Raw genomic sequence first — 12,474 nt, 5'->3', positions numbered from 1 at the left:
TGTCACTTACTAGCAATGATCAGACTCTTGCATTGATGTGGTGTTTGTTACAGGGATATACTTACTGTACAGTCATTTGGGATAACTTTGTACCAGTTCCCAATTTTACTGGAAGATTTAATTTCGCATTTCCGAACTGTGATATCTTTGGACTGAGACCATCCCCATAACCTACTATCTCCATGGAGAATTTAATTTAATAGGTGAGGAGCATCGTTTCAAAACGTATTATGTGCAATTTAAAATTTTTTTACACGAACGGCGAAAAACTGGATTACATGTAAACCGGAGAAGTTTTCAAAACACCACACAAAACCATTTTTAAGTACTGGTTTCACAGTTTACAAATATGACGACTTGGAACCATCAGACTTCACAGCATGAAAGATAAATAAATAGAAAGTAACAAATTTAATTTCGTCCACTGGGGGACTTAATACGTTTTGAAACGATGCTCCTCATATGTGGTACAAAGTTTCCCCAATTAGTCGCGTAACATTAATGTAAAATTTCACTTATTTAAAATTGATTTTTTATGTTTATCATGTCTCAATCCACAAAACAAGTAGTTTTCTGAAATAATTTACTTTTAAACATTAATTTCAACACACACTATTTTAGGTAAGTAGGTATAAAAATATGATAGAAGTGGTACAATGTTACCCCAAATGACTGTACTTTCTTGCATGAATTATATATCTTATTTCTCTTATAAACACATACCAATGGCTCTCCAACAAAATAATCTAGATGAAGCACATAAGCTGAAACAGTTGTTTTTACACTTTTTACAGATGAGTTACGAGATTATCTTCTGATTAGGTCAAAAAAAGCATTTTTTTTTTTTAAATTGAGATACGAGGTTTTCATTCTTAGCCAATGATATGCAAAAATAAAATAATGAATCAAGTACACAGATACGCAGTAACAATATTACTGTAATATAAAACAGATAAGACACCAGGTCCAATACCTTCTTCAAAGCTATTGCAGAATGTATGATATTTTCTTAGGTTAGAATCTTTTATGTCACAAGACAATTCCAGTATCCACACATTAAACAAACAGAAGACGTCAAATACATATTTTTCTTGTGTAGATACAGGAAAACAAGCATGCAAAATAGCTGATCTAGGCATAATTTACGAAGAAACTCACTTCCACATGTTTCAAAGGAGGATAATCTATAACAAAAATAAATAAATAAGTAAATAAATAACGCTATGTAAATAGCATATATTTTCTCATTATATGTTTCACTCATCATCTATTAATAACTGTTATTTTACATAAGCATTTATCACTCTGTTATTTTAAGTAAACTTTTTCAAATTATTTAAACACTATGTCGTTCAACATGCTAGCACAATCGACCTATAAAATAAATACACGCATGTGACTAAAATTCCTTTGCAGAACGAAAAGTTACATTTGTTGGGATCAAATTTCTGCACATTTAAAGGACAAAAATTCAATTCTTTCAATCATTTATTATCAAAATACACAGCTCTCTTAAATTGACTGAGCAAATAGGCAATTAAATCAATGGCTTTCACAAAACACGGCATGAAAAGTTTTATAAGAAACAATTTTTATCTCGAAAAGGAAGCAAAAATGATTAGCAAAATTATATTTCAATATATTGTTTGAAATATCTCAAAGAATAACCCCCTGAAATTAATGACATTACTTATGGTTCATCCTGTGTGTGTGTGTCTATATATATATTTGGATAATTTTACGAGAATATTTAGGTAAATATATGGCATGTTTTTAGAACATAAAATAATTCTCATCCCTAGTTATCATGAACACAATAGAAAATTTATATTAAGGTAGAAAATGGTAGTAGCTTATGTAAGACGCTTTTTTATTTTAAGAGAAAAAAAAATCAATTTTTCTGAAGTGAGTGGACTTTGCGGAGAACACTAAGAGAGATGGGATTCTGACAGAAAAATTTGGAAACAAATGGCGAGTTCTTAACAGGAGGATAACAGCTCGATATTTTTGTGTGTTTAAAACTATGTTACTTAGTGAGATTATAAATTTATGTTTGAATCAGTTTCTGTTTGCATTTTGTACCACATACCATATAATACTATTTTATGTATAAAGTAAATATAATACTAACTAAATAAACACGCATTATATTTCCAAAGGTGCTATACTAGCGTCATATCATTTCCCTAGACTGGAATATGACCTCATTCTTATAGACGTCAGGGAACCATTTTTAGATTTTGCAATCAGTACGTCTTAAATGTCAAAAGAATGGAGTTAATAAAATCAAACAGTCCTAAAACATTAAACATTTCAGGAGATTACTTATCCTTTTTTACAATATTCTATGTCCAGGACTTACATCAAAGAATTGTTATCTTTTGAGACATTATTATTATTATTATTATTATTATTATTATTATTATTATTATTATTAATGAATGCCAAGTAGTCTCTTCCTCTAACCACTGTGCATGTATTGTAAGGCTATTATGTTAACATATATGAGGTGAACTTACTGGAATTACTTCTTCTTGGACGGTGCAGGTGAATATGAATGTCCTCTCCGCCGCTTTGAATGTCGGTTGGCATCAGAGTGTTTACTACTGCTACTGGATGATGAACTACTATCAGAACTGGAACTTGAACTATGCCTCCGTCTCCTTGTACCATTCTTCCTATCCCCCTTCTTATCACCACTACTGCTCTCACGCTTAGCCAATTCGGAAGCTTTCCTGTCACATTCGTCCTGTTTCTTTCTAAGCTCTTCCTCTTTGTCACGTTTTTTCTGCTCTACATCATCTAGTTTTGCTCTCTGTTTTATTAATTCTTCTTGAATTTTTCGTTTACTCTCCTCTACTTCCTTTGATAAATCTGAATCAGCTTCATTTCTTGATCTCTCTTTCTCTGAAGTCTTTTTACTTGTTTTTGTTTCTTCCACAGACACTCCTTTATGATATTTTACATCCTTTTCTCTTCCCTAAATGAACAAAAAAGAAAAGGAAAAAAACCAGTTATTAAACAAAGTAAATTGTAATAAACCTTTTTAAGTAAAGATTATTAATTTTTTGGTCATACAGAATTCTTTGTTACAGTTATTGTTTGTTTTGATGGAGAAAAATTCTTATAAACCTGTTAGATATTTTTTATGGCTCTAAATTTGGTAGAGAACAGCCTTCTTTAGAACTGAGTTGGCTCTATTAGTAAGGCGAAAGAGTATAGACTGGAGGAGTACTGGTATGCATTGTATTTCATGTGAAGGTAGAATTTTTTTATATTACCAGAACTTCCAGAATGACTTCCGCAGTCATTCAGCCAGTTCTTTCTGGAGGTAAAACGCAACTGTGTGTGGTGGTAACCATTTATCTTTCAAGTACCAGGATCAAGAAAGCATGGAAGCTCTATTTACCTTCTTCTATGCATTTCATTGGTGTCTGCCCATAAATCATTCTAGACTATACCAATCTAGAAGTATTTAATTTCATTTTTTTTGGAAAGGCGAAATTCATTATTACCTCTGGTGATATGAAAAGTTGAGACTGATGATATGTTGAAATATGACACGAGCGAAAAGCACTCTGTAAATTTTGCCTGAAGTTCAGGAACAGGGTTCTTTTGTGATGTAAGTCTATGACACAGAAATCCCATTCTGAGGGCACAATAAAAATCTTTACTACCATCAACCTTTATCTGGATCCGAACCTGAACAATGGATCTAATGGCAAATATGGTTACTTCTGGATCACAGAAAATAACTACATCATTAACATTAAAATATCTTTCTTTATGATTAGAAGTGGAACACAAGATATGGAAGTGAGAGAGAAGGATAACAGACTTAAACTTACCCAAATTAAAAGCGAAGTTTCTGAAAATGTGACAAATAATATTATTAATTTAATACAACACAATGTACAGCTTGAAAAAAAATAAAATTGACACACAAATATTAGAAAATAAAAACCAATGTTAACCTACGGTAACAAAAACTTGGATAATATGTAAATCTGACATAGCAGAATTGCAGCAAGTGAAAAATTGTTGAAAAAGACAGCAAAACATAGCACACTATAAGAACAGGCTGCTACACTTTATGAATGGATAACTGATTTACTGATGATGACAGATACAAAATTAAGGTACTGTTCTTAAGAACTGATGACATTTATACAATTAAGATTACCTACGGAAATTTATTCAACGAAAGATACTTTTACAGACTTTGTAACCCTTCTGAAACTACCATATTGTGTTTCTATTTTTAGATGAAATTCATAGCACTAAACAAACTTTAATGTTGTATGGACCAACAACATGATGCAAAGAGGAGAGCACAGATAATTGACAAGGAATATATTCAATTACAGGATTGCTTTCGAATAAAGACCTATCCACACCCTAGTTTATTTCCATATTGTCTCTGCTCTCCTGGTTTAAAAATATGACTAAAAATGGTAAGAGCACCAAGTATATATTTTTACTGTACCAACACCAGATAATGGTCAACAACACTGCAAAACTACGTATTATGACATAATTTAATGACTGCATGACAAAGCTTTCTAATTGCAACTATGTGATTACAGTAATGAACTATCCAATCTTATCTCGGATAATGTACACAAATGAAGGTCACAGGAGTAAAAAGTGTGTGTCCAATGCCTACCCACTTCACTTGCGTGATTCGGGTTCTGCATATTGCGAATAGATGGCAAGACTGTGACCCATTTTCAAGTTGCACACCACTTCAGAGGGCCACGCTATGCATGATGTGTATCTGTGGAGAGTTCTGTCGTGTACTAGGGTGAGTGTATGTGTAAGTGTTTGTGTAAGTGTAGTGTAGGGAATGGGTGAGAAGGATAATGGAGATGAGGAAGGGAGGGGGGGGGAAACCAGTGCCGGCACGTAACCTACTCCTGTTGAATACCACCAAGAGGGCTGCCAGGCTTAACATCCCTGTCTGATGCACAAGTCACTATCAACAGTGACATATACCTTCTCTTCATATACACTGCAGAGATTTGGGATTTAACGCAGACATATTTGTGCTCAATCTAGTGATTAGAAGTCGTGCACCGCCATTTCTCCTAGTCCCGAGGTAGAAATTTTACACGAAAATCCCTGACCCCGCCAGGAATCGAACCTGGGCCGACTAGTCTGTAGGCAGATGCACTACCACAGAGCTAACTCAGTAGACTCAATAACCCTCAAAATTGAGATTTACAGTTTTCTGATTGTAAAGTGTCTATATAAACCACATTACCTTCCATTTGGTTGAAGAATTATCAGAATATGATAATAAGGTAGGAATATGCTGCTCAAGGAACACTGTAACCATCTGGCATTTACAGTAAAAATTGTGTGATTTATACACAGTGGGTTACCATTATTTACACTTGTATTCAATTAATTCTTCCTGCCTTAATCATGTATCCCATCTAACATGTATTGCTGCCTCAATATTCAGAAATGTTATTAAAACTAATTTTAACATCAACACACACAAATTTTCCAGTGCTGCAATATTGCTTTGAAATATGTTTTGATAAAATTACTGAAATAATTGTAAAACTACTTTACCTTGCTCCTTTTTCTGATCTTATCCTCTGAAACTGATCTCCGAGGTCGTCTTCCTCGTGATGTAGATCTCTTCTTCATTCGAGAACTCCTGTCACCTGATCTCGACCTTCTTCTGTTCTTACGGTCCCGTGACCTGGATCGCCGTCTCTCTCTTTCCCTTGTATCACGACGTCTCCGGGATTTGCTCCTTTCACGTGACTTTGAGTGCTTGCGTCGTCTTCGTTCCTCTGATTTTGATCTCTTGTGTCTTGGTGCATCTGTGTGCTCTGGAGATCGCCTCTTTAGTATGGGTTCAGTTGGTTCTATCTATAAGAAACGAAATATCACAATTTAATAACCTACAATAGAGAAGGTTTAAGTTTGAATCACGTTTAAACTTGATACAAAGTTTAAACTAATATGGAGAAAATGATTTTTAGTTTAAACTCAGGCTTAAGCCAGCATAAAATAAACCCAGGTTTAAACTCGTTTGGAGAAAATGGCCCTTATTCATACTAAATTAAGTACTAAAACATATAAAAAAAACCAGGAACATCCATAAGAGCAAAGCTCATAAATATCACTGCAGAAAGTAGGAAGTAGCAAGTACCAGATCATATCCATATCTGGAATGCTGAAATATTATACAAGACAAATAGCTATTAAGAATTCTTGAAATAATACAGTAAAACTTCGTTTATAAATTTTATTTATTTATTTATTTAACCTGGTAGAGATAAGGTCATCAGGCCTGTACAATAAAAATCAAAGTACTAAAAGATTAACAGACTAATAAAAGCTAGACAGTTCATTGTAAAAATTAAGAAGAGAGAACATTTTTTTTTATTAACTAAGTAAAAATTAAACCTACTCTAAGCAGTAAGAAAATGCTTAATAAGTTTGCTTTTGAATGCTACTAAATTCCGACAGTCTCTGATGTCACTGGGTAGGGTATTCCACAAGTGCGAAAGCGAGATTGTGTATGATGATGAATACGATGATGTCTTATGTGTTGGTATGGCTAGTATGAGGCTATTTTGCGTGCGTGTGAAGAGGTTATGATATGATGACAGGTAACTGAAACGGGAGGCAAGGTAGGTAGGTGTACAGGTGTGAAGGACTTGGAAAAGGAGAACAAGAGAATGAAAATTTCTACGTTCGTTAAGCCGTAGCCAGTTTAGAGTTTGGAAGGACGGGGTAATGTGGTCAGCACGATGGACATTGCAGACGAAGAGAACACTTTTATGGGGGGCCTAAAAAAAAATCACATAAGTGGAGGGGTAGGGAACCGCATAAGTGAGAAAAAGGTGCAACTCAAATGGCATTTAGTAACATCTGAAATAGCATGTGATAAAAAAAATCTTATTCATAATATTGCTATATTGCAGGCTTACATCAGGTGTATATAACTGCTGAGAAAATATTGTACTTTATGATTAATTGAATAGGTCTGGACTTGTCACAGATTGTACCTATAGTGTTGAAGCATGTATTTTGCTGTTCATAAGAATTTTCTCGTAATGGACGAATTCTGACACACATGTGTAAATTTACTGATACACTTATGCGTGTCAACACAGTGAAAATTCAAAGTCACTCCAAGATAAGATAAAACAACTGTTACTCTTCTGGGTATCACATGTGGGTGAATGGAGACAAGACTTGAACATTGCAGTTTTGACCATTTGGTGTGTGTGTGTGTGTGTGTGTGTGTGCGTGCGTGCATGTGTGTGAAGGCATGTATACAAAATTCTGAAATCAACTATACTGTCTCAAAATGAAGAAAGAAATTTTAGACTTCACCTTCGGAATTTCTTCTTTCTTCTTTACTTGAATTTCACTAAGTTCTTCCACTTTTTTTGGTTTAGTTATCGTCACAGGTTCTGTAAAAAAAAAAGTACCTTCAATAGCAAAGCCAACAATCCCGGATATCTAAAATTATACAATGTTACACATCTTAATGACTTTCTGAAATAATATATTGCTGTATCAACTCTAAAATTGCAACAGAAAAACAGTGTGGTTAATTTTGACTAGACATTAAAAATATTTTCACATTTCGTAACATTTTAGTAAAATTTTCATTTTTCATAAAAAAAATTTTAATTTTTTTTTTTTTTTTTTGTCTATAATACTACTGAACTAGACTTCACAGACATTATAAGAAGACAATACAGGTGTTTTTCAGGAAACACTTGAAAACCCATCCACCCATTTCTCCAACATTCCAAAGGCAAATTGAATCCCAAATTCCCCTTCAGACATTGAACTTGTAGCATCAATGAATCTTAGAAGTCAAAACAAAATAAATGTTTCCTATTCCATCTTTACTCATTCTTTCGAATCCTGTGAAAATCGTTTCAGTTTTGCATGTCTACTTATATACGTGTAAATGACTATTTCATAAGGGTTTTAACCAATTTCAATTTTTCTGTGTTCTTAATTTCTCCTCCTTTTGTAACTTCATGGGTTTTTCATCGTACAAAACAATATCATCTAACAAAAGATGTAATTTTTTGCCACAAAATATAGAAAAGTTATGTCTTGTGTTGCATTGTAGCCAGTGTTGTGTCCAGTCAATGTATCTAGTTAATTTTTTTTTTGTTCTCTTCAGTATAAAAAACTGAATTGCCTAGTTCTTACATTCAGGTTACAATGCTGGAAATTGTTTAATTATGCAAATTTATTGCATTTTCTGTATTTACCTGCATAACAGACAGACTTATTTTTTCGATTTTCATAACAAAACAGTAGGGCGCATCCTTTATGCGAGAAAAACATGTTAGTGGGTGGTGGGGGGTGGGGGAACACGTATTGGTGCACCAGCTCGAATGCTGAAATAATTGATAGAATATGTAATGATATATGGGCCACAACTAATTTATATATCAATTGCATCGCACTTAAGACAATCGATAGTTAACAGCAGTGGTGTAAATAGATGATAACTTGTAACAATGAATATAGTGACAATAAGACAAGACACTTTATTGTTATTATTAACACTAGTCTTACCTCATTCACTGTCAGGTTCAGCATAACTGCTATCATTTGTCATAGCTCCACATTCCTCTATGCATGTATTATGTGGAGAATTTTTTTTTTTTTTTTTTTCAATTTTAACGCGAAAATTGGGGTGCGTCCATTATGTAGGGGTGTCCATTACGCAGGTAAATACGGTATTTGACGGCTTAGAAATATAGACAAAACTATATAAAGATGTTCTCTCAATATTTTTTTTCTTGTAAATAATCATATAACCTGTTCCAAATGGTTTAGAAATGAAAATGTTTCAAATAAAGTATTTATTTTTGCCAAAATAAATTCCATTTTTGGCCAAATTTTCTTCATATTATGCCAGTCTCTAGTCATTACTATAAATGTGACAAAGACATGCTTCTCTTTAAAATATAAGTGTAACTAAACTCACATCCTGAGCAAGAAAGAAAAGAAATTTGTTCAGCATACAGAACTGCAGTATAAGTGTATTGCTAAATGATTTCCAGTACATTTTTATAACATGTATCACCTCCACTAATTCCGGTTTCAGTATCACATATTTATAATGCAGGTATGTACTGTTCACTGTTACCTAAATAATTACAGCAGATGGTAGCCAACCCATGGCAGCATAAAAAGCAATTTTAAGTAGCATTTGATGATTGCCTTACATGTGTCTATAAAGTAATTCATGACCATCATCATGGTAAGTCGATATGGCCTGTTCCGTCCATATAGAAAACAGTTATAATCCATCTTACCATCTTCTTGGACATCTCACATCCCTTTGACTTTCAGTAGTGTGGTTCATGATTTGTTTGGCCACCCTTCAATAGTCAATTCGTAAGAGGTATCCTTGCGATTTCTTATTGGTATATATCCCTTCATTCATATTAAATATTTGCAGTTAATTTTCGATATCATTCCTTATCTCATGTCGCAGTGTATACCTAGCTGTTTTCCTCAGAAATCTCATTTCAGCCTTTTGTTTGCCCAGGTTAATTCATGACTAATGTGCAGAAATTGAGATGATTCCTAATTTTACTGTGATCAGAATAGTTCAATTGTTGCAGAGATACGGAAGTCTTTTATTTCTGAGAATTACACATCAGTGAACTGAGCTTCAACTTTCAAGTGGTAAACAAGCAATTGCACAGCTCTTATTACATGTTCAACTATGTAAGCAAGTTTTAATCCTGGTTGAGTGTAAGAGAAGGCCTTACGGCCTTAACTCTGCCAGGTTAAATAAAGCCATTATTATTATTATTATTATTAGTTCTGTTTAAGACTTTCAGGTGCACATGGTTTATACCTTTTCAATTTGAATTTCAGAAAATGTTCAATTATATTCGGGAAAAGTGTATACAAGTTCAGGAAAAGTAATTTCATTTTCAGAAATAGTACTATAAAATTCGGAAGATGTAAAATTAATTTCAGAAAACTGAAATTCAATTTCGGAAAGCTTTAATATTATTTACATTATTTTTACATTTTTATTTTGAGTAATACTGTATTAAATTCAATGTAATTGCATTAAATTAATGTAAGTTATGAAAAAAATGTGCTGTAAGTAGTTTAATCACAGCTAAGCAATGTATTTTTTTTTAATAAAATCATATTGAACGTAATTAAATATAGTATGTACATTTCAGTAATATTTTACTTTTGTATGCACTACACTACTAGCATTTTTAATTTTTAAAAACATACTGTATCGGATATCAGCTGAAGTAATTAAGTGACCTGCCTTATCAGTAAGCATTATAACAAATCATTTGACCAAGTAAGGACTTCATACCTGATCAGCAACTTGAGATGAAAGCAGAATAAGAGATAATAGGAAAAAAATTACCTGATATAGAAAGAAACGTGCAAAGGGTAGGAGAGAAGTATCATCTAAATCTGTGTAACTAACCTTGTTCATTCTCTTTCATTACGACATCTGGTAAATCTTCATCCTTGACAGTACCATTTCCTGTTGGTGGTACAACTTCAGTTTCTTGTTTTTCAACAGTAGCATTTGCATTGTTTTTAGCAAATCTATCCTCATCTTTATCAGAACCAGCTCCATCCATCGTTTCATAATCTAGAGCATTGTAATCTACTGGACCCTTCTCTCCCTCTTCTCCATCTTCCTCTATTTCTTCATCATTAGTTTTATCTTCGGGCTGTTCTGGGGTTTGTACTTCACCTTCTTCTGGCCTATAAATTTAAATTACATTAGAAATTTAGAAAAAAAAACTAATCCAGATAGGGTGAAGGAAGAGATTTTTTTATATAGATGATAAACATCTTTAGCTTAGGTTATGAAGGAAAAGCTAAAAATCCCATTTCCTACATTTATGGAATGTAGAAGAATCCTATCCTTGAATGAGATGGCTATTGCCAATTTACTGTCATTTCACTTCGTCAAAATTAACTGCACAAGTACTGATCACCAGTAGGACTAAGCAGTTCTGTCCTCCAGATGTTTCCACTTCGCAAACAGAATCTGACACTTCCAAACTAGAATAGTCCAGGAAAAATCTAAGTAACTTTATTTGGTAGCATTTGTAACCAACAAAACAATAATTATTATATTCCAAAGTTTTCAATTTTTAGTTCGCATTTCGCAAAGAACTAAAAACTAATAAAACGTTTTCCCAATCTCTGTACATTTTAACATAAGTGTGCATAAGAATCTGGCAGATGAGAGAGAGGACGAATTTCCGTACTACTTGTTCATTCACTGAAATTGAATATGAAACTAGTAAAAACTAGAGCTAATACCAATTAATAATGAATAACCCCACTCTGAACTCAGGTCGCACCCAAATAACATTGGAACTTTCGAATCGCCAAAAAGTACTCTTTGCAATGATAACTTCAAAGAACGGCCTGAATATGGATAAAGAAGTGTATTGTCACCCACAACTAAGATCCATGCTTGGCATGTTTTGCAATTTGTACAATAAATTTTGATCCTCCCATATAACTAGAGTGAAAAGTGCACCAGCTTTTCTGACTAACTACATTTTCCTCATTGCCTTAAGGCAAGTGTATTCACCACATTATTGGTAAACACCATTTCTACTCTAACCGGGGGGGGGGGGGGGGGGGAGACGACACTAATGTCTGTCCTTGCACCAACATACTTTTTCTTTTTAGCATGTTCTACTGCCAGGAATATCGACAACCATGAATCATCATTTCTTTTTTCACACACTAGAATCATTTTATCCTCTTACAGCATAAAGACCTATTATATAGGCCTAGCATCAAACCAGATGCATTGACAGCTTTTTTTATACTTCTCAACAGACAACACTAACCCTCTTTGCTACTGACAAATCTCGAGAGACCTTAATTTTTTTTTGGTGGGAGGGGGGGGGGGAAGGAATGGGGAGCAGATGACGCTCTTGGGCGTCTCCAAAAAGCCACTTTCTCTGTCTTTTGATAAAGTCATCGTCAGTCTGAATTTTCCTGGGAATGCACTAATCTAACCTAACTTCTTCTAAAACCACTTTAAAGTTTTTTTTACCCAAAATTTCTAACACTTGTTCTATCTTCCTAATTGAAATTCCTCCTTGAAGCACTAATTTCTCTCCATCCCTCCCTCTGCAGTCAGCTTGTCAAAGAATCAGCCTCAATTTAAGAGTGGACGGTAGAGGTTCTTCACCCCTACTATGGTTAGTCTATCATAAGATCAGCCTAAATTTGAGAACTGATAACAAGCGTACATTAATTCCTTTTGTGGTCAGACTTCACTTATGAATCAATAACAGAAGTGTCCTTGCACCTTTTAACCTATTTCTCGACAGTTTTCCATCAAATATGCAAGGAAAGCTGCCTATGCATATCCCACATTTTCACTAAGATATTCTTGTTTCTCCTACTATGCGAACCAACAATGAATTATATCCATTCAATAAATCT

The 12,474-nt window shown here is 33.7% G+C and overlaps 1 protein-coding gene across 5 annotated transcripts in view; it reads right to left on the bottom strand.

The window, feature by feature from the left end:
* Moca-cyp (nuclear cyclophilin protein Moca-cyp) overlaps positions 1–12,474 on the bottom strand; it is a 58,814-nt gene that overhangs the window by 8,184 nt on the left and 38,156 nt on the right. For 4 of the 5 annotated variants that reach the window (XM_069818833.1, XM_069818834.1, XM_069818836.1 and 1 more), the window contains 4 exons: positions 10,475–10,761; positions 7,363–7,442; positions 5,581–5,886; positions 2,520–2,980 (listed from right to left, as the gene is read on the bottom strand). In XM_069818833.1, the coding sequence (XP_069674934.1) occupies positions 2,525–2,980; positions 5,581–5,886; positions 7,363–7,442; positions 10,475–10,761 (1,129 nt within the window). In that variant the 3' untranslated portion in view covers positions 2,520–2,524. Of the gene's footprint in view, positions 1–973; positions 1,185–2,519; positions 2,981–5,580; positions 5,887–7,362; positions 7,443–10,474; positions 10,762–12,474 lie in introns of all 5 variants that reach the window. The other variant, XR_011331013.1, reaches the window with a different exon arrangement.

Source organism: Periplaneta americana, chromosome 2, assembly GCF_040183065.1.
Source record: "Periplaneta americana isolate PAMFEO1 chromosome 2, P.americana_PAMFEO1_priV1, whole genome shotgun sequence".
Lineage (NCBI taxonomy): Eukaryota > Metazoa > Arthropoda > Insecta > Blattodea > Blattidae > Periplaneta > Periplaneta americana.
The sequence above is the reverse complement of the archived record's forward strand: the minus strand, read 5'-3'. Positions and strand labels throughout refer to the sequence as shown.